The sequence below is a fragment of the Symphodus melops genome, assembly GCF_947650265.1.
Source record: "Symphodus melops genome assembly, chromosome: 15".
NCBI lineage: Eukaryota > Metazoa > Chordata > Actinopteri > Labriformes > Labridae > Symphodus > Symphodus melops.
Window position 1 is genome coordinate 20,206,686 of NC_136705.1, and position 24,081 is coordinate 20,230,766.

Genomic DNA, 24,081 nt, shown 5'->3' on the forward strand with positions numbered 1-24,081 from the left:
CATGAAGTCATGAAAATTCATGAAGTATCTTCCCTTGCCTCAGAGATGTTTCAATCCTGCAACATTCAGCGCTCAACTTGAATGTTTGCAGCATTTTTTACATCACAAACGTTTCTTTAGGTGTGCGACAAGTAATTCAGTTATACCAGGAAACGGAGACATGCATTTTTAACTATTTTATAAAATTTAAGATACATTTAAAAAGAAAATTAAATTAAACTTTACCCTCTTAAAGTTGAGTAATCTGTGAGTGCCTTGTGCTTTATTTAAGGATTAGTTATTTGATGAACATCTAAAATGTTGTAATATTTGAAAAAACCTTTTTAGTGTAAACCACATTGTAAAGTGACTACAATTATACTTCATGCACTTACTGCAGTCTGTGCTGTGTCACCTGTCACTATTAACATGCAAGCAGCCAATAACTGTATTAAACGTGGACGTAAAAGACTGGAGCTTTGAACTGAAGAAGCAGAGCGTAAAGCCGCCATGGTTACGTGACATCAAAGACGCGGGCAGCATATGAGCTTCATTAGTTACATCCACTGCTGAGGGAAAATGACTGCCTGTCATCAAGCTACAGAAAGACACTTTGAGTAGAACATGCTTGTATTATAAAACAGAGATACGCACTCGTTCATGAATTCACTGAAGATACTATTTTTAAGAAGAACAGGTCTCCATTGTTTCCATCAAACTCAGCTTTACAGACAAGTATGTAGGGAATGGCTGATGTGAGACAGTGATTGTCACAAGTTCGGCTCAAAGTTTAATTTCCTGTGAGCATGTTACAGTATAAAGTTAGTAGAGATGAGTGCCAATAATATGCTCATACACAGACTTTTAAGTATACAGATCCAGTTTAGGCCTTTAATGGGATGCATGTGATGTGAAATGTTTACATTGCTCACAGACAGAGGAGGAGAAGTGGAATCATAAATCAAGCCTGGACTCATAGCTGTATTTTAAATGAGTTTGCGTTCTTGGCCTGCTGACCTTCACGGCTGCAGTTTGATCGTCTGATTGCTGGTTGAATACCTTCTAGCCTGAATGGGACCGTTTCCTGTGTTTACCAAAAAAAAAAGAAACCCACTTACACCCACATTGTCCCAGCACAGATGCTTTGACCCATGTTTGCATGCACCGTGTCGAAGCCAACTTTACAAAGGAAATGTTTGTTTTTCCCAAATATCAAGCCGGCACTGGCAATCGTAGGTTCCCACTGTATTATTATGTTATTAAGTGACAGAGTTTCCTTCAGGGCAGCATGCAGTGGCAATAAGAGAACGTCTTCTTTTCCCCTTAGTGTCGACGCTAAGCTCAGATGAATACTGCGCTTTGTGTGACTATTGTTAACTAGTGAAATGTGAAACTTGCTTCAAATTGATGCGATTGGGTGTACCGTTGCATAAAAGGGACATATGATTTAACAGCCTTGAAAGTGCTTGTCATAAGGGATGATGCAGGAATGTAGTGGACTTTCTCTGGTGGTCCTTAAGTTCTTAGGACAGCAGTCTACATGGCACAGAGGTGAGGCGATCTCCTGGAGACGCCCCAGAGACTCGCTGTCAAAAGCAACTGTGGAACATTCTCACACTGTAACCCAGTATTCCCAGGGAAAGTCCTTTTAGAGGGGGATCGTTTCCTCAACAACTACACCACTTTGCTGTGCCGCTCCCGAGGAAGCCTGGTTCCTGCAGCTCCAGCTGAACAGGGCCCCCACGCTCTCTTACTTTACTTCAGCAGGGGCCCACGACTGCAGACCTGCTCAATGCAGCCTCTCATGTATCAATTACCTGAAATATCAAACAACACATAAGAGGGCGGTCGACTTGTTTGTTTGACTTTGGTGGTCAGAGGGATTTCTGGCAAATTTCAGACGGACATGTGAGGGAAGCTGGCTCATCTGTCGCCTGAAAAGACACATCTATCACATTTCATTGCCGGTGAAGTTTAATTCTATGCTGCGCAATACTGCTAGACAATAATGAATCAAGCATTCATCTTTCACAGTTTTAGAGGTAAAAGAAAGATTCATCAGCAACTTCAGGCACATTGTTGATGCCGCTGTGATACTAAAGGACACGGCTGGCGTTCAGTGACTCATTTGATTTCTGTAAGTAATCATGTGCATTTTCTTGCCACAATGAAGAGACACAGCTGTATGACCCGTAGTTCTGTTTGGCTACATTTCTGCTGAGACCTCTGTTTGTGTCTTATCATGTAACCATCAGAGGCAGAACAGTCTGGGAACAATACAGAGGGCTAACAAACACTGACTCCTGACAGGTTTTGAAAAGGGGCTCTGTAGTCTGTGTGTGAAGCGAGGCAGCTGCTTTTGTCATGATAACTACGACTCTGAACTTTTGACATGCACATAGAAAGGAGGGTGTCAATGGAAAAGAGTGGTTTGCCAAAGTGTCGACAGGGGAGAGTGGAGAATTGAAACAAATCTACAAGTGTGGAAGAAAGTAAGAATTAGTTAAACTAACAATGAGAGCTGTGTAACATCATGCTACATCTGCACAGGCTCCATAACCACACCCAAAGACTTCGGCGGTCTGATTTACATGAAAAGCGAGGATTCGGCAGAGAAAACGGAAACGTGAGCAGTCACTAAAGCAAACTCCCCTTTTCTGACCCCGTCTGCCCCCTCCTCTGGAAACTGCAACCCTGCATTGAAACGGCCTGATTGTCAGCAGACCGGCCTGTGAGTGCAGCCGCTCTTTGATACCAGGACTAAAGGGGGTTTAAAGAGGAGGGGCGGGGAAGTGGCCACAAAAGCCTTCTGTTGCAGTCTGGGAGTGGGGTTACCTGCCCTGCTCTCTGCGGTCGGATCTAATTTCAACCATCACATCTGCATGCATATGCGTATGCAGGCACCTCCAAAGCGTCACTCACAAATTCACTGCTGAATATGTGCTGCAGGAGTCTGAGGGTGGAGGAGGAACATGTGTGTTGTTCCTTAGGGGACAAATGAGGTTTGTTTGTTGAGCATTCACAGCTCGACACCAGAACAAAAGCAGGGACATGAGCAAAGTACTGGGTGACACGCAGTCATTGTTCTCTAGGAAGTGACATAGACGAGCTGCTGGAAAGAGACAGGGAAGCTTCCTGCTCAGAAAAGTTGTTTCTTATGTGAGCGAGGTCTTGTTAATGGAGAAACATGCATCACATAAATTCTCACATCTGCTGCTACAACATGTCAGATATTGGGGGGGGGGGGGGGGGGGGGGGGGGGGGGAGGAGGCACATGAAAAAAAAAGCTCTGAAAGAAGAATGTACATGAAGTGATTGAAGACAGAAAGGTGTTTCCTGACTGAGCAATGAGCTTGAACAGATTAGATTGAGACCTGGATGGAAAGTAAGACTGAGGTTATTAAAAACAAGCGGTAGCAAAAGTAAGCATTTAAATCACTTACAATGAAATAAAAGATATTTCAAAGAAGGGTTATATGTAGAATTATTGACTCGAGCTCTTCTCTGAGGTAAAAGTGAACAAGTACAGGCACGGACACGCACTCACTTCACAAAGTGGTCCCCTCGAGGACATTTCTCCCTGCTGTTTGGTGCAAAGATTAAGTGACTGTCACATCTTACTTTGAAGCCACATTTTGAAGATGATCATTTATGAAATCCATGTTTTACTCTACTTCAATGTGTAGAATCAATCCTGTCCGTGTTTGTTACCTTAACTTAAGGTCCCTCCTCGACATCGTTTTGTTTTTATCATGTTAGGTTTGTTGTGCTCGATCTGCGCTGATAAAAACAAACGGAAGAATTGCATTTCTGTATGTTACTGATGCATACAATTAGGATGAAATCATTATTAGACATTTTAGAAAGACCAAAATGATAAATGTAAAATGAAATGACCCCCTCTGATAAGAACGCATTAAAGCTACGAGGTTAAAATAAAAAATCAGTCAGACTAACTTTCCCCAAGAAGAGAACCCAAAAGCTCTGTCACTGCAGTTAAGTTATTTTTTTTCATCTGTGACAAAGCAATAATTAGATATTGATTAGAAACTAGTCCTGTAATAGTAACTGCGTGTGAAAAGAGGAAGTGTAAAGGAAAGTGTTTGCTGCTGGAGGGAGTGGCGGGAGAGGAAGCAAACCTAGAATTACATGGACAGGAGGTCACAGAAGTCCAGCAGCTTCAAAGGTAAACATGTCTACAAGAGAAAACCTCCCTGCCCCTCAGACAAACTCAACGACTATCTGCTGCATAAATAATGTTCCTCAACCAAACTGTGTCCGCTCACTCCCATTATTCTCCCTTCATAGCCACGGGGAAACTGCTTTAAATAGACAGCAGGAAGTTCCTCTAGAATGAATCAAACTGTGCTTCCCATAAAGAGAGGAAGAGGTTTCGTCAGTGGTTAAGGAGACACTAGGTGGGAAATAACATTTTTTGTTCAATCACACACAAATGTCCGAATTTGACATCATGGTCAACACAATTACACGGCCATGAACTTGGCCAGACACTGAAGACCCAAACTACACCATGGCAACAACACATCTTGGAACAGTACCAATTGATCCCTGGGAAATGATGCGTTTCAGAAATGTTCATTACTAAAAGACATTGATCAGTCTCCCGAACATTATTGCTCCCAGTTCAATGTGCTCTTCTTTATTTGGCTGTGCGGACTCATTTATACGTCATATTCAAGGCAGACATTTCGAAAACATGAGCGAATCACAACATCGAGCAGGTAGAAAGATGCAGACACCATCGAGTGTTAAAATGGACTACTTTACTCTTGCACAAGACAGAGTACATTTCCAATAGAAAAATAAAATCACCTGTTGTGGAGCACATTAGAACGTAATCGTGCTTTTTTTGTCTACGACAAACCCAAACCGACGCACACAGTTCAGAGATGGATTTCAAAATGTTCATGTCTTTGCAGAGCACACATTCATCGAGCTTTTCTTTTGGTTCATGTGCGAGTTTTCTTTGTCAGAAAACAAAGAGAGCTGCTTGTCACAGTAAACATGTAAACTGTTAATGGCGGTGCAGCATTCGGTGGACACAGTCAGGAGATGCAGACAGTAAAAAGGTCCAAGAGAGGCAGGATCCATGCATAGCCATGAGTTTGAAAAAACAAACTTGAGACCACATATAATCAATGTTTTTTCTGATTTAAATTTTGTTTTTGTTTTTAAAGAGCAGAAACGATATCTGAACATCAAGGCCCCCTTCAACCCTCTCAAACCAAGATGAGTTTCATTTTAATATAGTGTTTAATGCATCCTCGTGCACATAAATAGCATCATTTATTGCTCATTAGAAAAACTAAAATCTCAAACAGGAAAGATCAAATCAGAAATACTGGCATGTTAATCTACATGGAGGCGTTTTCTTTTAACCATAACAGACTTAAACAACAAAAACCATGAGCAACTGAACACAACCCACTCAACTATGAACATCAGCATTTGAAAGCGTCGTCATAGTAACCTATTCTGTGCCTCATACTAAATTAATCCCTCAGGAAAAAGCAAACAATTGTAAACAGACTCGGAGACTAAAGTAAAGTTAACACAAGAGAACTAATTCATTTTTTAATTTAAACATGTTATTGGGAAACAATAGGTCCAAAAAATAAAAAGTTAAATCAAGCTCGTTTAGTGAATATTTACAATTCTTAAGAATCACGGTTGAGATTAGCTTTAGTTTGAACAGACTTGTGTTTCATTCATCAGCGCCGTTTGTTTGAGACGTCTGTATGTGACCCCCACAGACTTCATCAGCAGACTCGTCGACTTCCTGATCCTGAAGAGAAAAGAGAAGGATCAATGAACAAAGGCCGTCTGAATGCACGAACAAATTCAACTTAAAAAGACATCATAAAAGGAAAACATGATATCAAGAAACCAGGTAATTATCAAGTCAGCTGATTAAACAACATTTAACAATAATTCATGTTTTAAAAAAACCTGTAGTTTGAGGTTTGAAAGCCTGAGCACAATAAGTCAGACATTTGATACTCTTAGGAAAAATGTTTTTTAAAACAAAAGTTGAGCACTCCTGGAAAAAAAATAAAACTATCAAAAATGCTTCTATAAAACTTCTTTGAGTTCGGAGGTTTCTGCTGCCTTCTTAAAAGGCTGCTATAAGTTTTGGAAGACACCAGAGGTCGCTATGCTGCAGACAAAACACTTTTTCCTTACAACAACATCTTCGTATGAAATATTGGGAGCACATAGCCGTTTCAGTGAATGTGCTCTTATGTCTAAATGAAACTATGTTAAATGATCCAATAAAAGAAATCAAAAACATCAACATTTAGATGAATCCAGCTTTTTATGTGTTGCATGAAAAGGCGGTGTGAGTTAACTTCTTGTGTTAATGAAACAAGAAGAATAGATGAAGAGAGAAGTCTTGCACCTTTTTCAGCAGAGCCATGAGACCTTTGACGGTGGACATCAAAGTGCTGGACGTCCTGCTAAGGTGGTCATGGTAGGTCGTCTTCTGGTCCTCCACCAACTTCAGAGTCTCCTCAGTTTGGCTCAGACTGCTCTTCACCTCCTCGAGCTCCCTGGACAAGGATTTATTGGCTTGTTCTAACTGTGCTTTAGCCTTTGCATCTTCGTCTGGAATGAGACATTACACACACAGACAGATCGACGATTACACGGCAGGAAAACAGTCAGATTACACTCATATGGGCCTTCAATTTAAAAGTAGTTGAGAAACATTTTGAGACAGGGTTGCAGTAAAAAGTATTCATTTAGAAAATAAAGTGAACAGACTGTTGGTGGTTCGCATTGTGCCAGTCTGTGTCAACAGAAACCCCAGGAGGAGTTCTCAATGAACACAGACTGAAATTTGTTGTAGCAAAACTCAAATTGAGCCAGATCATGGTCCATGTGGACTTCTGACACAGAGTGTAGCTTGCATCGATGAGGTCATGAAATGATTTCTAAAATATGACAATAATGAAATCTTACCCATTTTGGCATCCTGCACCATGAGCTTCTGTTCTATCTCTTCTCGCGATTTTTCACTCTTCTCCAGTTTCTGCAGCATGCTGCCGATATCGACCAAGGCCCCGTTATAAACTATCAGATTGCTGTTCTCACTGGTCTCTAGCTGAGAACGAGCTTTAGGAGCAGCAAGAAGTCCCCGGTTACCTGACGCGTACAGAGAAAAATCTGTTCAGACACTTTCATTTCCCTTCAGCAGTAGGTTTCGAAATAAAACCAAATAGGTTCCTAGTAGATTACATATGAACACTTCAACAAACCAAGACATCCATAAAAGTCACCTGTGAGGTTCTCTATCTGCGCTTCATTAAAGGAGGGGACGGGTTCGTCTTTCCCCCGGTCTGTCAGTTTACGGTAGTAACAAGACTCTCTGACCACCGGTTTGTTCAACAGCTTCTTAATCTGGAAACAGACAAAAAAAAAAAAAACATTGTTGCATGTCATATGGTCACCGAAGACGAATTAATATGAACGAGACAAAGAGTCCGGGATTCACGGCTCCAGAATCATTCCTAGAAGTGTGTTCACCTGAGCACGAGAAAGATGGAGTCCCAATGTGTACAGAATCTCCTCCAGGTCTCTCTCCAGTAAATAGCCACAGTGGCTCTGGTCGAAGTAGACAAACGCCATCAGCAGCTCCTTGTTGTGCGTGACCATCTGCTTCTTCTCCTAGTGTAAGTATAACAGCCAAATTCTTTTTTTGAGCATGGTTAAAAAAAAACAAGACATCACTGCGTTTCAATAACAACAACAAACCTTGTCCTTTGAAGACCTCTCCTTTGAAGACTTGCGATCATCCTTGCGATCTTTCCGATCTCTGTCATTAGAGTCATCGTCATCTTTGTCTGAGAAATGTCAAGTTGGGAAAGTGAGGACGATGTTTAGAAATATTACATATTGTTAAATATGAATTGAGATTTTAAATAAATTCAATAAGAATAATTGAAAAATTCCTTTTTTTTTTTTTTTAAGGCTTAAAAAACAGTGGAAATGTTTTCCATCACAAATTCAGCTTGGTGCATCTTTGATCCAATCATCATCTGGACATTTTAAAAACTATCCATTAGGTCGAGTTAACAGAGAAATAGAAATATTAAGTACCATCCTCCTCATCGTCCTCTGCATCTTCTGCCTCCATGGGGTCATATTCCTCAGCATTGGCTGTGCTGCCATTGTCTTCGTTCTCCTCCTCATCTCGAGACGGCTCTTTCTTCACAGTCTTCTCATCGTTCTGAAGAGAAACAATCATGACACGATTAGAAAGAACAAAACATTGCTTACAAGGTGAACAAACTTCAAATATGGGTTAGGTTTAAGTGGCTTGCCTTCTTCTTCTCTTCCTCGTCCTCTTTGGTCTTCTTCACAGCTGGTTCTTCATCCTCTTCTTTTTCCTTCTTTATTTCACGCTTTTCTGCCTCCTTCTTTTCTGCCTCCTTTTTGGCCTTCTTCTCTTTTTCCTTCTTCTCGTCTTTGGAAGGAAATGCAGCGAGGGTTTTGTAAATGCGGTAGCCAAAGTCTCTCTGTAGCATCTCATTGAACAGCTCAGCAAAGAGAGAAACCTGCCCGGAGAAAAAGGGATCAGTCAGTTGACTACGTAAGCTAATGTGCACTTGCTGTGGATCAGTTTTTTTCTAACCTCAAACGAATGCTCCTTGTTGTCTTCCAGCCTGTAGTCCAGCAGCACACTCAACGACATGACACTGCAGTCGAATTTGCCATTTTTCGCTGCCCAGTTGGGATGTACGATGATGGTTGGCTCATCAGGGAGAATGTAGCGCCTTTCCCTCCGCTGGCGCTCAAGCTCTTCCTGCCTCTTCTTTTCCTCCTCCTAGGAGAGAACAGCAGTTCAGTAAAGGGAGCATTCAGGACAACATTTGTATTTATATAAAAACACTTGGTTTACAATCATTTTCTTTAGTGTCACAACAATACAATAACTGAATTCTCTCATCATTCATGTTGATGTTTGTATGCCGTGAAGTCTCTGTACCTCTCTGTCGTCCTCTACACGAGATGGCTCCTCCTCCTCAGGAACTTTGATCTCTGGCTTCTCTGGCTCCTTTGACTCTTCCATCTGCTCCTCCACCTTCAGCTGCTTGGTGAGGCGAGCTATGAGCTGTGACTTTAAACCCTTAGAGCTTAGAGAGCGGCAATCAAGCTCTTTGCGCAGGTCATTGACCTAAAGAGGAAGGGACGAGATGCTAAAGGTTAGGACTGGGTGGTCCAATAAATCGTCCTGCTCTTTGGGTGTTTTTGGTCTTATGAAATGTACAAGCTTGTTTTTCTCTCTCCAAGTTTTACAGTTCAAAATTAAAATGCGTCTTTCCTTGTCTGGATAAGTGCTGAGGTAATGTCTTTGCCCCTTACCTTCATTGATTTCGGATCAAGTTTAGCCCAGTGAGAGGGAGTGCTAACATCCTTTGATTCATCATCCTCCTTCTCCTCCTCCTCCTTGACAGGCAACCAGTGCAACAGAGACAGGCAGAGAGAGAGAAAAGGTGGGATAGAGAGCAGTCAGTACACGACTCTTAGCCTGGGTGAGCTTAAAAGTTAAACCGTGCAAGAAGCAAGGTCAGATCTGTCTTTCTTTGTCTCGTCCTAGTGAGCTCTCGACTGTGTTTAAGTCCACTGCTACTGAAGCATACACAGGGAAGCTCTCTAGCTCTTATAAAAAAACCAACAGAAATGCCCCCAGCTGCCAATCAATCAATCTGTGGAACACAAAAAAAAGGTAAAAATCAATGAGAGGAGTGTCAAAAGGATGTTGGAAACATCAGGACAACTGAAGCTGGTCTCCAAACGGAGTGAGGATAGGGTGGCCCTATGGTCTATGACTGGGGTATTGGAAATGGCCATTTATGGATTTTATACACCTACATCAGATAGAAGCCATCTGTCCTTCTGTCCAACCAACTGCCCTGGAAAAACCAAGTTCTACATAAAGTCCAAATGAAAATGTAGAATCCAACAACAGGAAGAGACAAGAAACAGGAGTTGGGGGAGGTTCTCATTTTGGAATAAGAAGCTATTAAACCGATTTGAAAATAATGAAAAACACATTTCTACAACACACACATTTACACGCAACTGAATCCACAGATTCCAGCCTAACAATAATCACCTCTGGCTTAGTGTTAGACCATTTTGAAAGCACCCAATTTCAGAGAAAGTTAAGCAAGTATTGTTTGAGATAATGCACAACAACATGCCCGGATTAGATTTATTCATTCCACCCAAAAAAAGAAACACCAAATTTTGAGGCGTTTAAGGAGCTGGAAGCTGCTTTATCAGAAGCACTCTGACACCTACACAAGCCGACCTAGTCTCACTGCTTCCACTGTATGTGTCTGCTGGATGTGAGGGAAGGTGAATGTGCTGATGGAGGAATGGAGGAGTTGGAGCAGAGGAGAAGGGGCAGGTGGAGGTGTAAACAGAAGAATTCTAGGTGAGGTTTGGTGGGAACATAATCTGCCTGTGTTGGCGTCTGTCTGTGTGAGTGGTGAGGTGTGCTTTGTGTCTGATGTGTGTCTGGTTTTTTTTTGTAATTCCTGTGCCTTCCTGTGAGAAGCGGAAATGAGAAGAGAGGGATTAGCGGTTCAGTGCCTGTTCTCCATCCGCCTCCTTTCGCTCGGCCGACAGCTTCTCAGCCAGCTGCTCCCGGAGTCGCCGTGACAGCACCTCCCACTCTGAGCGGGTAGGAAGACAATGCCAAACATCCGGCAGAAACAAAACCACTGTCTCCACATGAGCAGGGACTGTCCGCCCCTTGTGTGTCTCCTCCGGCCGATGATAGCGAATCTCTGCAAAACGATACCTGTCGCAAAGGAAGAAGGTGCATTGGAAAGAAACATTCTGGTCAGGGCACAGAATAAAAGGCAAGCCTTGCTAGGGCGAGCCTTCTACATCTACTCCCTCCCAAGAGTTCACTCAATGATTGTAAACATCATTACAGTGACCCTTCTCCCACACAACACACAGCGAAGACATATGGACCCGGTCTGCAGCTCTCCAACTGTTGTCACAGGTTACGGCAGCCATTTTGGGAAATTGACAGACAATCACACAAAGTAAATCATTCCCCCAGATTCATCCCCATTATCGCGTCAGCCAATTATGGATGTGTTCTGCACTTAACCTAGGATACACTTAATGCACTACGTTAGGGTTGTGCAAAGAGAGAGAGAATCCACAGGACAGTGAAAGCCAGTTAAATATGTAAGATATTTAACAGAGAAAATAGGAAAATAAAGAAAACAAAGGAGTGTCTTCTGGTCCAGGCTTCTGCTTCCAGCCACAGTCCATGCGTTAGATTTTTTTTCACAATGAAATATGTGTTTATATAGAGAGTGTATGACAGAAAGAGAGAGCCAAGATGACAACACACAAAAGGCCGAAAAGACCGTAGCACATCACAATAAACAATAACTGGGAAATTATATGTAGCAAATCAGTAACACACTTCCTACTAACAGAACAAGGAAACAAAAAAGTCACTGAACATATTCATAGTGAGAGTAAGCAGTAGCTTTGAGTAGCTCAATCCAAGATTTTAGCACAAGATACAAACTCAGAGACAATCTATGAGAAACTGAATGAGAGGAATAGCTCTTACCACTGAGTGCACAGACTAAGGTCTATGCCTGTGAGGGCCTTGCAACAGCGTATGGCTGTCTTTATAAGGACAGAAGGATCCTTCTCTGGGTCAGCTCCATCCAGAGAGGGAGACCAGTGACCACCAATGGCCATGGCCTCATCTTTACCTCTCATTCCCACCAAAAACTGAAGGAGAGAGACAGACGGGGACACAGAGAGCCACAGAGTCGCACAGGTTAGATGGAAAGGGGAATGATAATGTGGATAATGGTGAGGATCGGGATTAGAACAAAAGAGGGTAAGAGACAAAGAGAGATAAAAAAGTCAGCTGAACGTCCAAACAATTAAACATCTGAGGTGCCACAGGACAGCCAACCTCAGTGAGGACATTTCCACATTGTAGGTATTCAGCAATGGAATAGGATCATTACATCACCGTCAGCTCATGCACATCAGTCAAGCACAAACGTGTGTGTTGTACCTTGATGAGTCTAGCAGGATGTTGGAAGGAGTCTTTCAGTTCCTGGGCGTCCTCTGCCAGAGCACAGGACTTGTGATAGAGCTCTTCTATGCTGGGGTTAGCCAGCAGCATCACCTGTAATATGAGGGGAGCACGGCCAAGTCAGAAAACTCTCATTACAAAGGTCATTAACATCTTTCTTTGAAGGGGGAAAAACTGACAATACAGTGAACACAAAATGCCCGCCTGTTTCACTGACAGCGAGTGATACACACACATTTTATAGACTAAAAGAAATTAATTATTCACAGATTGGTGACCAACGAGATCAGACAGACAGTGGAGGCAGATCTATTAGTGAAAGTTGTACCTTTGCACTGTAGGTGTGATTAGCATCTGGAGGGTCCAGCACAGCTGTATTCTTGACTAGAGGATCCACCTCTTTGTGCAAGATGTGGAAGTTACAGGCATTACTAAACTGGAAGGGCCTCGTCATCGGGAAGGCATCCACCCATGTGAAAACAGCATCAAAGAAGTCGCTGGGAATGTAGAGGCTCTGATAACGCCTTCTCAGCTCCATCATGTCACAGCTGGACCTGAGAAACCCACAGATGACAGTTTCCTTACACAGAACACGACTCACACCACTGACAACTTCAGATACAGCTCAGCACTGCAGGGCTATGTTTAAGACAGTACTCACCCATCTAAGCTAAACTTCGAAAACTGGACCGTGTAACGAGGAACCACCCTGCGAGGCCGTCGAGGTGAGCGTTCACGTCTAGGAGAACGCTCTCGGGAACGTTTCCGTGTGGGTGAGCGTTCACGTGACCGCCTGCGCTCCCGATCTCTGTCTCTGTTCAAATTAAGAGTATAAACAGAGGTAGATCACCAGGGGTTGACATTTGCCAATTGCTATTTGGGCCATTACTACCATTATCAAGGGAAAATTATGTCAAATTATCAATTATGTGTTACTACTTATTTATCTTTAAGGCAACCACCCCGTGCATGGCAGTGGGACGTGTATCCAGCTGGCCTGGAGTCTTTTAATTGTACACCCGGGCCAGTTATAACTGAGACCCGCAAATAAAGCATATTACATATAGTTTGACTTCTTAGGTGACATTGATCACCATCTCACCTGCGTTCCTCTTTAGTCCTCAGGATGAGCTCAGGGCCTCGGTCATTGCGACTAGGGAAGCGGGGTGGAGGCTCGATTCTTCGTACTGGCTGTGGTTGAGGCATCATTCTAACTGGAGGCTGAAGCAGACCCCCAGTAAACACATCTAAAAACAAGGGAAATAATGCAAAGCAACTGCTGGTTCAGCCAACTTAGATACACACAAGAAAATCTTTGATTTCCAATACTACGTCAACGCTATTCCACTGATAATGTGTCACCTTTGGGTGGAGGCTGTGGCAACAGAGGCTGAGGAGGATTCTGGAGGAGAGGGGCCAGAGAAGCAGCAGAAAGCTGAGCCTGGAGGAGAGATGGAGGGGGAGCCTGGGTCGGAACACCGAATGTGTTTGGAGGAGGTAGCGACTGTAGCATGTTGGGGGGTGTCTTCATCATATTAGGAGGTGGTTGTTGGCTCTACAGAAAAAGTAATAGAAAAAGAAGGAAGTTAATGGGTTTTTTAAGACAGATCTGCCGGAATCTACAATAAAGTCAGCGCAACTTAAAAGAAGAACTGAACAACAAGTCAGATGTTGCTTGAAAAATGTATCATATCAGAGGTGCCTTAACAGGTTTCCTAATCTAACAGAATGTGAAACAACGTCTCAGCAGCACTTCCTATTTGTATCTGGGCTATTTGTAATATCTATATTAAAATTGAAAAGAAGTATATCCAGGTCTGCCTTATCCACTACTACCTGCATAAGACAACATTTCTGACTAAAAAGAGAACACTGAGCACCCTGAATGTCAAATTTCAAACAAGTCACGCTGTTCAGCTCTAGGCCCTTATCAGCTATGATTGATGACTAAAATTGAAAATTCATCTGACAAAAGTTAATTTCCACTACAAAGGCACGTTCAGAATTTGAAATGAAGCAACATTATACAATAGTTACTCTGTGAGACGACTCTAAGTTCCTTGAAAAAAAATAAAGGTAGTGTTAAACCACTAAAAAAAGACAGCATACTAAGAGTGAAAAATGTGGTTAAGAATAGATGAATCAGAAGCCTGGAAACAAAAATGCTAAGGAATAAACTGAATATAGAGAGTTAGGGGGTTACATTTTGTCTGTTGTCCACAGTGGAGTGCATGTCTGAGTACCGCAGCTGCATTCCTGGCTCATTGTAAAGGCCGCCCAGCTGTGGGGAAGCTTGAGGTAAAGGCTGGGGCTGCTGCTGATGCTGGGAGGGATTGAAAACACAACAGTGAATAAGATACAGGGAGGCACAGAAAAAGGTCAAATCTGAAGAAAGAAATAACTCATAACACTTAAACATATGATGCTTCTCCTCAGGCAAAGTCCTATAAAACAGTCCACTATTTAAATGTTGGGAAACCAAAACTTGAAACAGACGGCCTATTAATATCTCCATATAGATCCTGCCACAGAAACAAAGAAGTGAGTTTAACTAGATCCAATGTAATATCAAACGAATGAGTGAAAATGACTCGAACTAAAAAGACAAATAAATAACGAGGAAATTCCAGAAACTATTTTTAACATTTTTATCTTATTTTATTGACCTTTAAAAGTGTATTAAACCCATCAGTGTGTATGTGTGTGTCCTTACCGACTGATTTGTTAGCTGAGGTAAGGTCTGAATGCGCTGGGCGTTCCACTTGAAGGGCATGTTGGGGTTGTACACAGCTTCCACTAGGACTCTGTCACCCACTTGTGGAGTCTTCCCCTTCACAGCACTGGAAAGACAGAAGACCTCATTGACCATATGCCAAGAAAGAGTTTACAAAAAGTGCATGCATCATTTGAAACGGTCTGTTGTGGCTGCCTGGGAAATGACAAGGACATAGCAACACTAACATAATAAAAAAAGCAGTGTCAAGCACACAAGTTCAACTAACAGGCTCATTTGTCTACTGAAGGTCTAAGAGCCGCCAAAGACCACATTGTTGTCTTACCTTAGCTGAAAGAAGACATCCTCATCTACAAAGCCAAATGTGTCATGTAGCTTGTTGACGACTCCAGTGAACACTCGCTGCTTCTGTGGCTGCGTCTGCTGTTGGTGGCTTGAGCGGGGTGTTGGATAGGACACAGTAATCTGGGCTGTTTGCTGGGGGTTGGACAGACTAAGGCTGGTGGGCAGGGCAACCGGGGGCTAAGGGTAAGGAAGAGAAAAGAATAAGGATTTAGCCGTCTAAACAACAATAGTTCAAATGTCTGAATATGATCAGTAAATGTAATGGCTACTCAAGAATTATCAAAATTAGTTTTTACATCTATCAGAACATGTCTTCTTCCGAATAAATAAAGTTAAAATGAACACAAAAAGAAAACTGGAAAATGATGATAAAGAAGAAATCCATATGACTTGGTCAGACACAGACAGTTCAATAAATACACAAGACTAATCCATGCATTTCTACTTCTTCTACTTTGAGGTATTGATTAAAGAAAAAACATGACAGCAAGTTTTTTTTTTTTTAAATGTGACAACAAAACTTGACAGATAGTCTGTTGTGTTACCTCTCAGTAACTCAGTGCATGCAAGAATATGTTTCTGAACATGTTAACGCGAAAAATGTATAAACACAGGTTTGAAAAATATGTTTGTATGAAATCTAAATAAAGTCATTTTAGTGACAACCTGATTTTGGCCTCTTTTATGTGTATTACTGTAGAAGTATGAGATGAGTGGCTGATTTAATACATTACCTGAGAAAGCAAAGCCTGTTGAGGCTGTGGAAGCTGAGGGGAACAAGAAAAAAAGAAAAGAAAAGTGAAGATTTCTTTCACCGACAACAGACTAACCACCTCATCAGCCCACTGTTATGCAAGTGACACTGTTATCACACTGTCACTTGACCATTGTATTCGTATCAAGCTTACAGAACATGATGCCTTAAGAGAGCACTGGTAAAAATTTTGATTTGTTTTCAAAATGTTGCATTCGATCCTATATGACCTGACCTGCGATCATTTCCCTGACAATATAAATCTGACAATATAACTGACATGAAAAAGAGGCTTAATGCCCATTTCATTAATGGACAATAAAGATAAAGACACAAAGCAAAATTAACTGGTATTTTACCTGATGAGGTACATTGTACAGTTGCTGTTGAGGGGGTTGCTGTGGAGGCTGCTGCTGCTGCTGCTGTTGTTGTTGTTGCTGCTGCTGCTGCTGTTGCTGATACTGCTGGAGGGCAGAATTAATCTGGGACTAAATATATTTAAAAAAAAAGGACGAGAGGAATATAAGTTTATTAAACAGTTATTGATGTAGGGATGGCAGGGTGAATCAATGCATTATTCCTCAGTCTTCCTGTCTGTGACTCACCTGCTGTAACGCTGCAGCAGCAGCTGCAGCAGCCTGCTGCTGCAAGGCAGCAGTTTGCTGAGAAAGCTGATAGTTTGCAGCAGACTGGTTAGAGAGAGAGACTGCAGCCAATGCTGACTGCTGAGAGTACACTGAGGGAGAAGCTCCCAGAAGAGATGACTGCTGCACACCAAGAGCTGCAGAGAGAAAATATAACATATATAGAGACTTGAGAAACTAGCGTGTAATGCATAGCCAGATAAGGGAGATGTAATGGCAGGTGTATGAAATAATAATTGCACATAATGAAAGCTTGTACATAATGAAGCATTAAATATTTGAATTTTTAAACTGTGCAAACAATAAAATGGCAAAAAGAATCTCAGAACTTTTTGGTTTGAAATACTCACAGTGCAGACTGTTGAGGTCGAGAGACTGTCCCGAGTGGCCCGGCTGGGACACTGCTGTGGTTGCAAATTGAGTTGCCCACGGTGGATTCTTTTGTCCCCCAAATTGGGCCATCTCTTACTCTGGAAATGGGAAATTTCTGGCTGATGAGTGACACTAAAAACACACACAAAAGCAGTCTGTTAAAAACCAGCAAATACAAGGAATAACAACTGTGATTATTTATGACCAAAAGGAAACAATGACTTCAGAAAAGAATAACTCTGGTAGGAGTTAAAACACACATTGAGATTAACTAAAAAAACAACAACAACCGGTATGTCTCGTCTTTGTTCAAAATTGAAATTAAACACCTATCAGCACTTCATTGTCACTGCATACAAAAATGAGGAAGGCTGCACCATACACTGTGGGTTTGGTTGGTCTGCAGTGCATTTACAATAAGCAAGCAAAAATAATGTAGCATTTAAACAGCAAAAGACAAAAACCAATCAAGCTGTCCAGAGTAAAACATGTGGAGTATGAGAGTGTATTATCCTTTTGCTGTTAACTTTACTCATTTGGATACATATTAAAGTAGCTTACATGACTTTAAGTGACAATAAATTGCACCTTAAATGCTTTATACATCGATAAGCTGCAATGAAAGCCTTACTTTAGCATTTAATCATGTTTCAATCAATCGGTTTCAGTAACTTAAAACACTAGGCCTGACGTTAGTGGCTGAAATGGCCTTTTAAGAAGGACGATGTAACTTAGTGCAACGAAAGAGAACCATTCATACATTTACTTTGCTTTTTGCAGAGCTCAGTGGATAAGAAACTGCTGACTCGACAGGTTAAACGCCTGACAGACTTGCTAACATTAGCAGAGGCTAGCGCAGGCTGCTAACATTAAAGATCTGTTGAGCAATATTTTTCTGGCAAAGCTATACTTAACAACAGCCAGTGCACGCTTGAGATCGCTGTCACTCTGTCGACACAATTAAACCCTAACTTAATTTATCGTTTTAAAAAAAAAACATTCAATGTTTACGCGTCCATAATAAAAGACATAGAAGCTAACAGCTAGCTGCGTCGTTAGCAGCGCAACTAGGTTAGCCTCGTGCAGGCCCGACCAACCGTTGGCTGTCTGTAGCAGATGGCTCTGAACGGTCAATGATTTAAGACGGTGAAACTTATATTCACTGATGGCAGCAGCTCTACTGAATTTCTCCACTGAAAGTGTTTTCAATTATGCATCAAACAGACGCGGTAACTAACGCAAAACGTCTCTGTATAAAACAAAGTCCACACAGCTTACCGTTGTCCTTTGCGATGCAGACATTAACTGCGCATGCGCGAGTTAGAGAACACGCTTCACGCGGGGGGTAGCTCGGGTCGTTTAAAGGCGCGCTCCGTATATTTGGTAGAGAAATGTAAACATTTTGAGAAATTAGCAGATTCTGTGGTATACATACACAAACCGTCCTCAGACTAATTTGGTCTACGGAACGCTTTTTGAAGAATAAGAATAAAATGAATATAAAAGTAATGGTTGGGGGCTGCAACAGTGTCACTGTAAGGACCCTTTTTTTCCTTTGAATAAAGTTTGTGTATTCAGTTCAGTTTCTGTATTAAACATTTTATAATAAAGCTGTTGAACCCGAACAACATGAACACAGAATAAAAAATAAAACAATGATTAAGTGTGAAGACTGTTTGAAATTCCATTTAATCTGCTTTAATTCCAGCAGAGGACACATTTGTGTAGTCATAAATTAGGGAGCACACAACAAAGAGTGGCTTTCATTCTTTAAACTTTGATTTGATACAGTACATCTTAGGCAGAGCACAAAGCAGACAAATATAGCATACAGATCTTATGGAGGTGAGATGGTTAACTGACTTCAGCCTTGTGAAAAAAGTGTAGATTAAATACTGAGTTATATTGTAGATTATGCACAAGAAAAAGGTGGTTATCTTCTAGTTTCTGGCCGCAACAACTGGAAGCCTATCAGATCATCACTCTGCATGACTTTCAACTGCCAAAGACTTTCACAATATCTTCTATGAAAATATTATTTCAAAATATACAATATTTATAAGAAATAAATACATAAAACATTTACAAGCAGAGCAAAATATTTCAACAGATTTCAGAAAAACAACTTTTTTCTTGGATTCAGGAATTCCTATCACCTTCTCTTGGTGAATAGGTAATACAGTATTCACATAAAAATGACAACTGGAAGTGTTAACAGTTTATGGTTTGCACACAAAAAGCAGGTAATAATGTCTCTCTTCTTTCTTATGATAGAGACGTAACTCGTAAAGGTGATAAATGTTTGTGATTGTTTACACAGTGGAGCATCATTTTCTTGTCACGTGATCGACAAGTGCATTTTTAGAGTACGTTTTTAATCTTGTAATTTACGTTCCAGCTCCTTAAAAACCTTTGTGTTAACTTCATCCACTTCATCTTCCACCTAGGAAAAAAATGAGATAAATGTTAAAGTCTTTGAAGGATATTTGTTACCATCCGACCATAAATACTCTTTTAGTATCAGGTGTTAAATGCATTTCAAAATCAGTCTTCCCTTTTTTTCCAGTGTTTTATTCCATTCTACAAGTCAAAGTTAAAAAAAACTGCACCCACAGATTAAATACAGTGATTTGAGAGGCTAATATTGAATTGACTGGAATCTGTCACACAGCAATTTCCTGCATCTGATAATCTGAACTTTCATTTAGCAAAGTAGTGAGCAGTAAAACTTGGTCTGAAAAAAGACAAAAAATGTACAATTCACTGTCCATTCAAAATTATAAATCCATCAAGTAAAGTTTATAATCACCTGCTCCACATTGTTCACTTCTGGAATATAAAACTGCATCATGTTCTGAATACCGTTCTTCAAAGTGACAGTAGAGCTGGGACACCCTGTGCAGGAACCAACCAGTTTCAGCTTGACGGTGCCCTCTTCAAACCCCTTAAAGATGACATCACCTCCATCCTCCTGCACTGTAGGTCTTGTAGATAAACAGAACCATGTCAGTAAAAACAGAACAAAGCAGAACAAAGCTCAGACAGATTAAGACTGTTATCATTTTAAAACTAGCACTTCTTCTACAGAAACAGAACCAACTTTCCTAAGACTAGTAGGAAAAGGACTGTCGAGGCAGTTTTCTTATCGGTCTTAGACCATGGTGATGTGATTTACAGGCATGCTGCTGAATCAACTCTCAGGCCCCTTGACTGATAATCAGATGAATCACTGGTGATAGATATGAAACTCACCATTGTGTAGTCTATGGTAAACTTGGTTGGCCTTCTCTTGCGGAAAGACGCAAAAAAATTGGTATCTGTTCATTTTCAAAGCCCTTCGAGTTAAAATAAAGTTTTGACTTAACTCTCACTTAACTAGGAGCCTCATTCACATACAAGCTTTGTAAAGCTGTATCAAGGAAATAAAAAACACAATAACCATCAAACAGACAAACAAATGATCCAACAATTGTGCTTAAGGCAGCACATTTTGTACCTGATTCTGGTGTCCAGAAGCTCCTTAATCATAGAAACTATATCATCATCATCTTCAGAATGACCTGCAATAAGGACAATGTTCAGTTGGGGTATATCTACACAAACATGCAGAGAAGCAAATGAGTCCTTCTTTAACATGGAATAGGGGAGCAAGACAGCAAAACATATAATAAAGAGTTTAAATTATTTTTAAATATAGAGATGTGGTATATTCATTTATGATTGAGACAAAATAACTTCAATTATGTGTAAAGGTTTAATAATCCTTCCTTACTAGTCTAATGCAAATTATAAAGATTATTGAATGAGCTACAAACATTTCAGGTAATGGGGTTATTAATGTGTAATGGAGAGTTAAGGAGAATTCCACTTGCTTTATCCGTTGTTTAAGTTTGTGATACAAATATAAAGTGTTGTGGCTTTAAATGTATACGGTTCAACCTTGAGGTCCAGGTTGCTGTGTTTTCTCTTTGCATGAGGGAGCTACATCACACCCGGCCATAAAGTCCATTAGAGAAGGTGGTAAAAAGTTGACCTATATAGACTTTGGACGGCAATGCCATATTGCCAGTATATTATGCCTTCCTCCCTTTATCTTTGTGCTTTCATTAACTAAAATGACATTTATACTTGCTGTCTACTATCTTTAAAAAGCATATGTCTGCAGCATCACTCCAAGAGGAGTAAAGGGATAGTTTCAAACGTACTGCTTTCATGGTGCACTGCTCCCATTGTTATTGGATCACCACTCTCAAAGAACTTAGTAATGGCCTCCAAAGCATGAAGCTTAATGTCCCTCCATTCAACGTCCTCATCTGTCTGATAAGAAAACAAAGATCTCATGTGATGTCTTGTTTGAGGTGAGTGGTATCACAGAGACAAAGTGAAAAAGTATATTCAGTACTTACTTTAGTGACTGTGATAAAGTCAGGACCAAAGAACACACTTTTCACTCCTTCGATCTCAAACAGGTCCCTGATAAAAACATGACATCATGTTATTCATTTGAAATGAAACATTTTGCAGCACAGAGTCTGTGTCCATGTTATTTTAGTATGTGTGATAAAAACATCCACTTGAACCAGCTTTTATCAAGGGAGCCGCACATAAATACCCTGCTTTTTTTCTGCTAACTTTACATCAAGTCATTTCAGTAAGTACTGATGGAAAAAGAAAGGGCGGCATGGTATCTACATAATGTATTCATTCAGTTCATGCTGTCAGTTTATCTCAGTCACCTGAAGTACCTCTTCTAACAGGTAACTTTATCACTGTCAGAGAGTTGCTACCATGACAACTCCATAAAGATAAACAACTGAAGGCAAACAATAAGTGAGAGTTTGACTGGGCTTCTGCTAAAAAAAAGAGAAAGGCCAGAAGTGAAACTGGTGTGTAGTTTTCTGTGTATTTTGTCAAAAACACTCGAGCACACACGCTTTAAGCAGGTTCACTCTATGAAAGACTGCACTACTGTCCATAACAGAATCACTACGTTAGGCTATCTACCCGTCTGCTGCCTTGGACACAGTCAACCATCAAGTCCTCCCATCTCTCTGAAATTGGCATCACATGATCTTTTAAAGTGTCTTGGAGGGGAGAAGAGTCTAAAGCACACTTTTTTTCCACAGGAGGGCCTCAGTGTCTCTTCTTCACATACACCACCTCACTTGGTGCACGAAACAGCTCAATGACTTTTCAGTACACTGCTATGCTGACAATCCAGCTCTTCCTGTCATTACCGGCAGATGATGTCACAGTCTAAGCAAGATCATTCCTCTCTGACACGGCTAAATGGATGAATGAATAACACCTTAACTCGACCTCTCAGAAATGACTGGCAGAATGGAGAAAACAATTTCAAATATCAAAATAATGACCTTGACAGGACACACATATTATATTAGTTACTGGTGTTTATTTTCCTCATTGTCTTAAATTCTGATGCCTACCTGCAAAACAAAAAACCTTATGACATTTCATGGTGCCTCATTGAGTTACTAGTTCCCGTGTGTATGGCTAATGTATCTTTATTACTATAACCGATGAAAGATAACAGGCCAATCTAGTGTAGCACCTTAGGATCGCTGTCAGAGGGGGAAAACAGCATTTTATTCAGTGTTTCCATAACAAAGCCTCTATTTAAGTTAGACTTATCGAATGTATGAGATTTTTGTTCTCTAACCTGTTTAAGACAGGATCAGTAAACGGGTATTTCCTCAAGCTTCGTCTGCAGTGGAGCGAAACGTTTGTTCAACCAAGAGTTCCTAACATGAGCTTTAAAGAATGACTTCTAGCAAATGAAGCAAACACTTCTCGATGGACAAACATGTCTTGTCCTGCTACTTATTCCAAAACTGTGTTTTAGATTTCTGTCTCTACAAAAGGAAGTATTGTCAAACCTTTCACCTAAACATTAAAAGAACACAAAGTAAAAGAGAAAACCTGAACCACAACCTGGCTAATGACGAACACTCAGCAGAGCTTGGAGAGGGAAAGTCAAGCGTCCCACTTCCTAGAACGGGTTTTCCAGGAAGAAACTTCAAGCTTCTTGGGTTTGGAGTGTCTTGAGTCTGGATTGACAGATGTCTCACTGAAAAGTATGGGGGGGGGGGGGGGGCATCATTATAAACAGTTGACAGAGAATAAAATTATAAATGTTTCCAAATAATGGTCTCTCACTTGAGAAGTGTGTGGTTCCTGCGCCGAGCCGAGGCTGGACTTTTCTGAGGCTCTGGGTCGAGGACTGTGAGTGGTACGAGCTTCTGGTCTGATCTTGAAACCTTCAAACAAAGAAATCAGAACGTGTTTCCAATTAACACTGGACTTAAACTCTAACATTAAGAGACTGTAATAATAAAAGATTATTCTTTTAGCACATTTATTTAAAAAAAAGACAGAAGTTACTTTATCCTAGGTCTTTAATATTTTACTTGTATTAACTTACATACTTCAAACCTTTAGGTAGGAAAAGCCCTCACGTGGATTAAATAAGATCAAGGGATCAATTTAAGAAAAAGTTTATTTGTAATCACCAAAATTGTAAACATAAATGGGATTAAATTGACAACCTTAGGCCTACGTGTCGCAGTTTGTTTGACGGCTAACAAGCTGTTAGCTCGCTAAAATAATCTCAATAACACGCCTGAACATCAACTTTATGCTGCAAAAAATCCTCACACGGAGGGTACAGAAACTGTTTAATTTGCTATTTCAAAGCTGAAGAGGTTCAAACCTAAAGTGAGCCGTATTTCTCGCCCGTAACAAGTGGCGAATTCCCCATCTCATGTGCGCCGCCATTTTGTTTGTTTTGAAAATGAGGACCTCGTGTGGTAGACCGCGCGAGCTCCTGAACAGGAAGTCGTCTCTTTTACTTTATTTTTGTCATCATCAAAATATTTACCCACGCAATCTTGTTAAGAAACAAAAATATACTAATTAAACAGTACAACTTTTTTCTGTTATAAAAGTTGTATTTTCTGTCTAGTTACTGGTGTGATGAACAGATTAACCAACACTACATTATATTCTTGCATTTGCAATATTGAGGCCTACTGCATCATATTTTGTGATATCTAGTCTTAATCTAATCTTAGAGTAACAGCATATTTTTCCTTATTTTATCTGCTCATTTTTTATTTCC

The 24,081-nt window shown here is 40.8% G+C and overlaps 2 protein-coding genes across 3 annotated transcripts; both read right to left on the reverse strand.

The window, feature by feature from the left end:
• Positions 1-4,743: 4,743 nt before the first annotated feature.
• Positions 4,744-18,303, reverse strand: ccar1 (cell division cycle and apoptosis regulator 1). Of its 2 annotated transcripts, none has more exons than XM_079362923.1 (26): positions 18,222-18,303; positions 16,922-17,075; positions 16,533-16,708; positions 16,287-16,415; positions 15,908-15,940; positions 15,154-15,350; positions 14,808-14,934; positions 14,298-14,417; positions 13,457-13,649; positions 13,197-13,341; positions 12,756-12,908; positions 12,423-12,648; positions 12,074-12,187; positions 11,612-11,778; positions 10,603-10,813; positions 9,367-9,450; positions 8,990-9,178; positions 8,636-8,827; positions 8,325-8,558; positions 8,101-8,230; positions 7,756-7,844; positions 7,528-7,668; positions 7,281-7,401; positions 6,964-7,146; positions 6,401-6,606; positions 4,744-5,785 (listed from the first exon to the last, which is right to left on the reverse strand). In XM_079362923.1, the coding sequence occupies exons 2-26, from the start codon at positions 17,031-17,033 to the stop codon at positions 5,705-5,707; spliced, it is 3,753 nt and encodes a 1,250-aa protein (XP_079219049.1). In that variant the 5' UTR covers positions 17,034-17,075; positions 18,222-18,303; the 3' UTR covers positions 4,744-5,704. The 2 variants fall into 2 exon arrangements, with proteins under 2 accessions (XP_079219049.1, XP_079219050.1); XM_079362924.1 differs by lacking the exon at positions 18,222-18,303 and adding an exon at positions 18,041-18,206.
• A 399-nt stretch (positions 18,304-18,702) lies between these two features.
• LOC306835800 (NFU1 iron-sulfur cluster scaffold homolog, mitochondrial) lies at positions 18,703-23,779 on the reverse strand. Its single transcript, XM_079362544.1, has 8 exons — positions 23,674-23,779; positions 23,121-23,221; positions 22,896-23,031; positions 21,350-21,416; positions 21,149-21,260; positions 20,440-20,503; positions 19,753-19,927; positions 18,703-19,386 (listed from the first exon to the last, which is right to left on the reverse strand). The coding sequence occupies exons 1-8, from the start codon at positions 23,736-23,738 to the stop codon at positions 19,318-19,320; spliced, it is 789 nt and encodes a 262-aa protein (XP_079218670.1). The 5' UTR covers positions 23,739-23,779; the 3' UTR covers positions 18,703-19,317.
• Between the last annotated feature and the right edge of the window lie 302 nt (positions 23,780-24,081).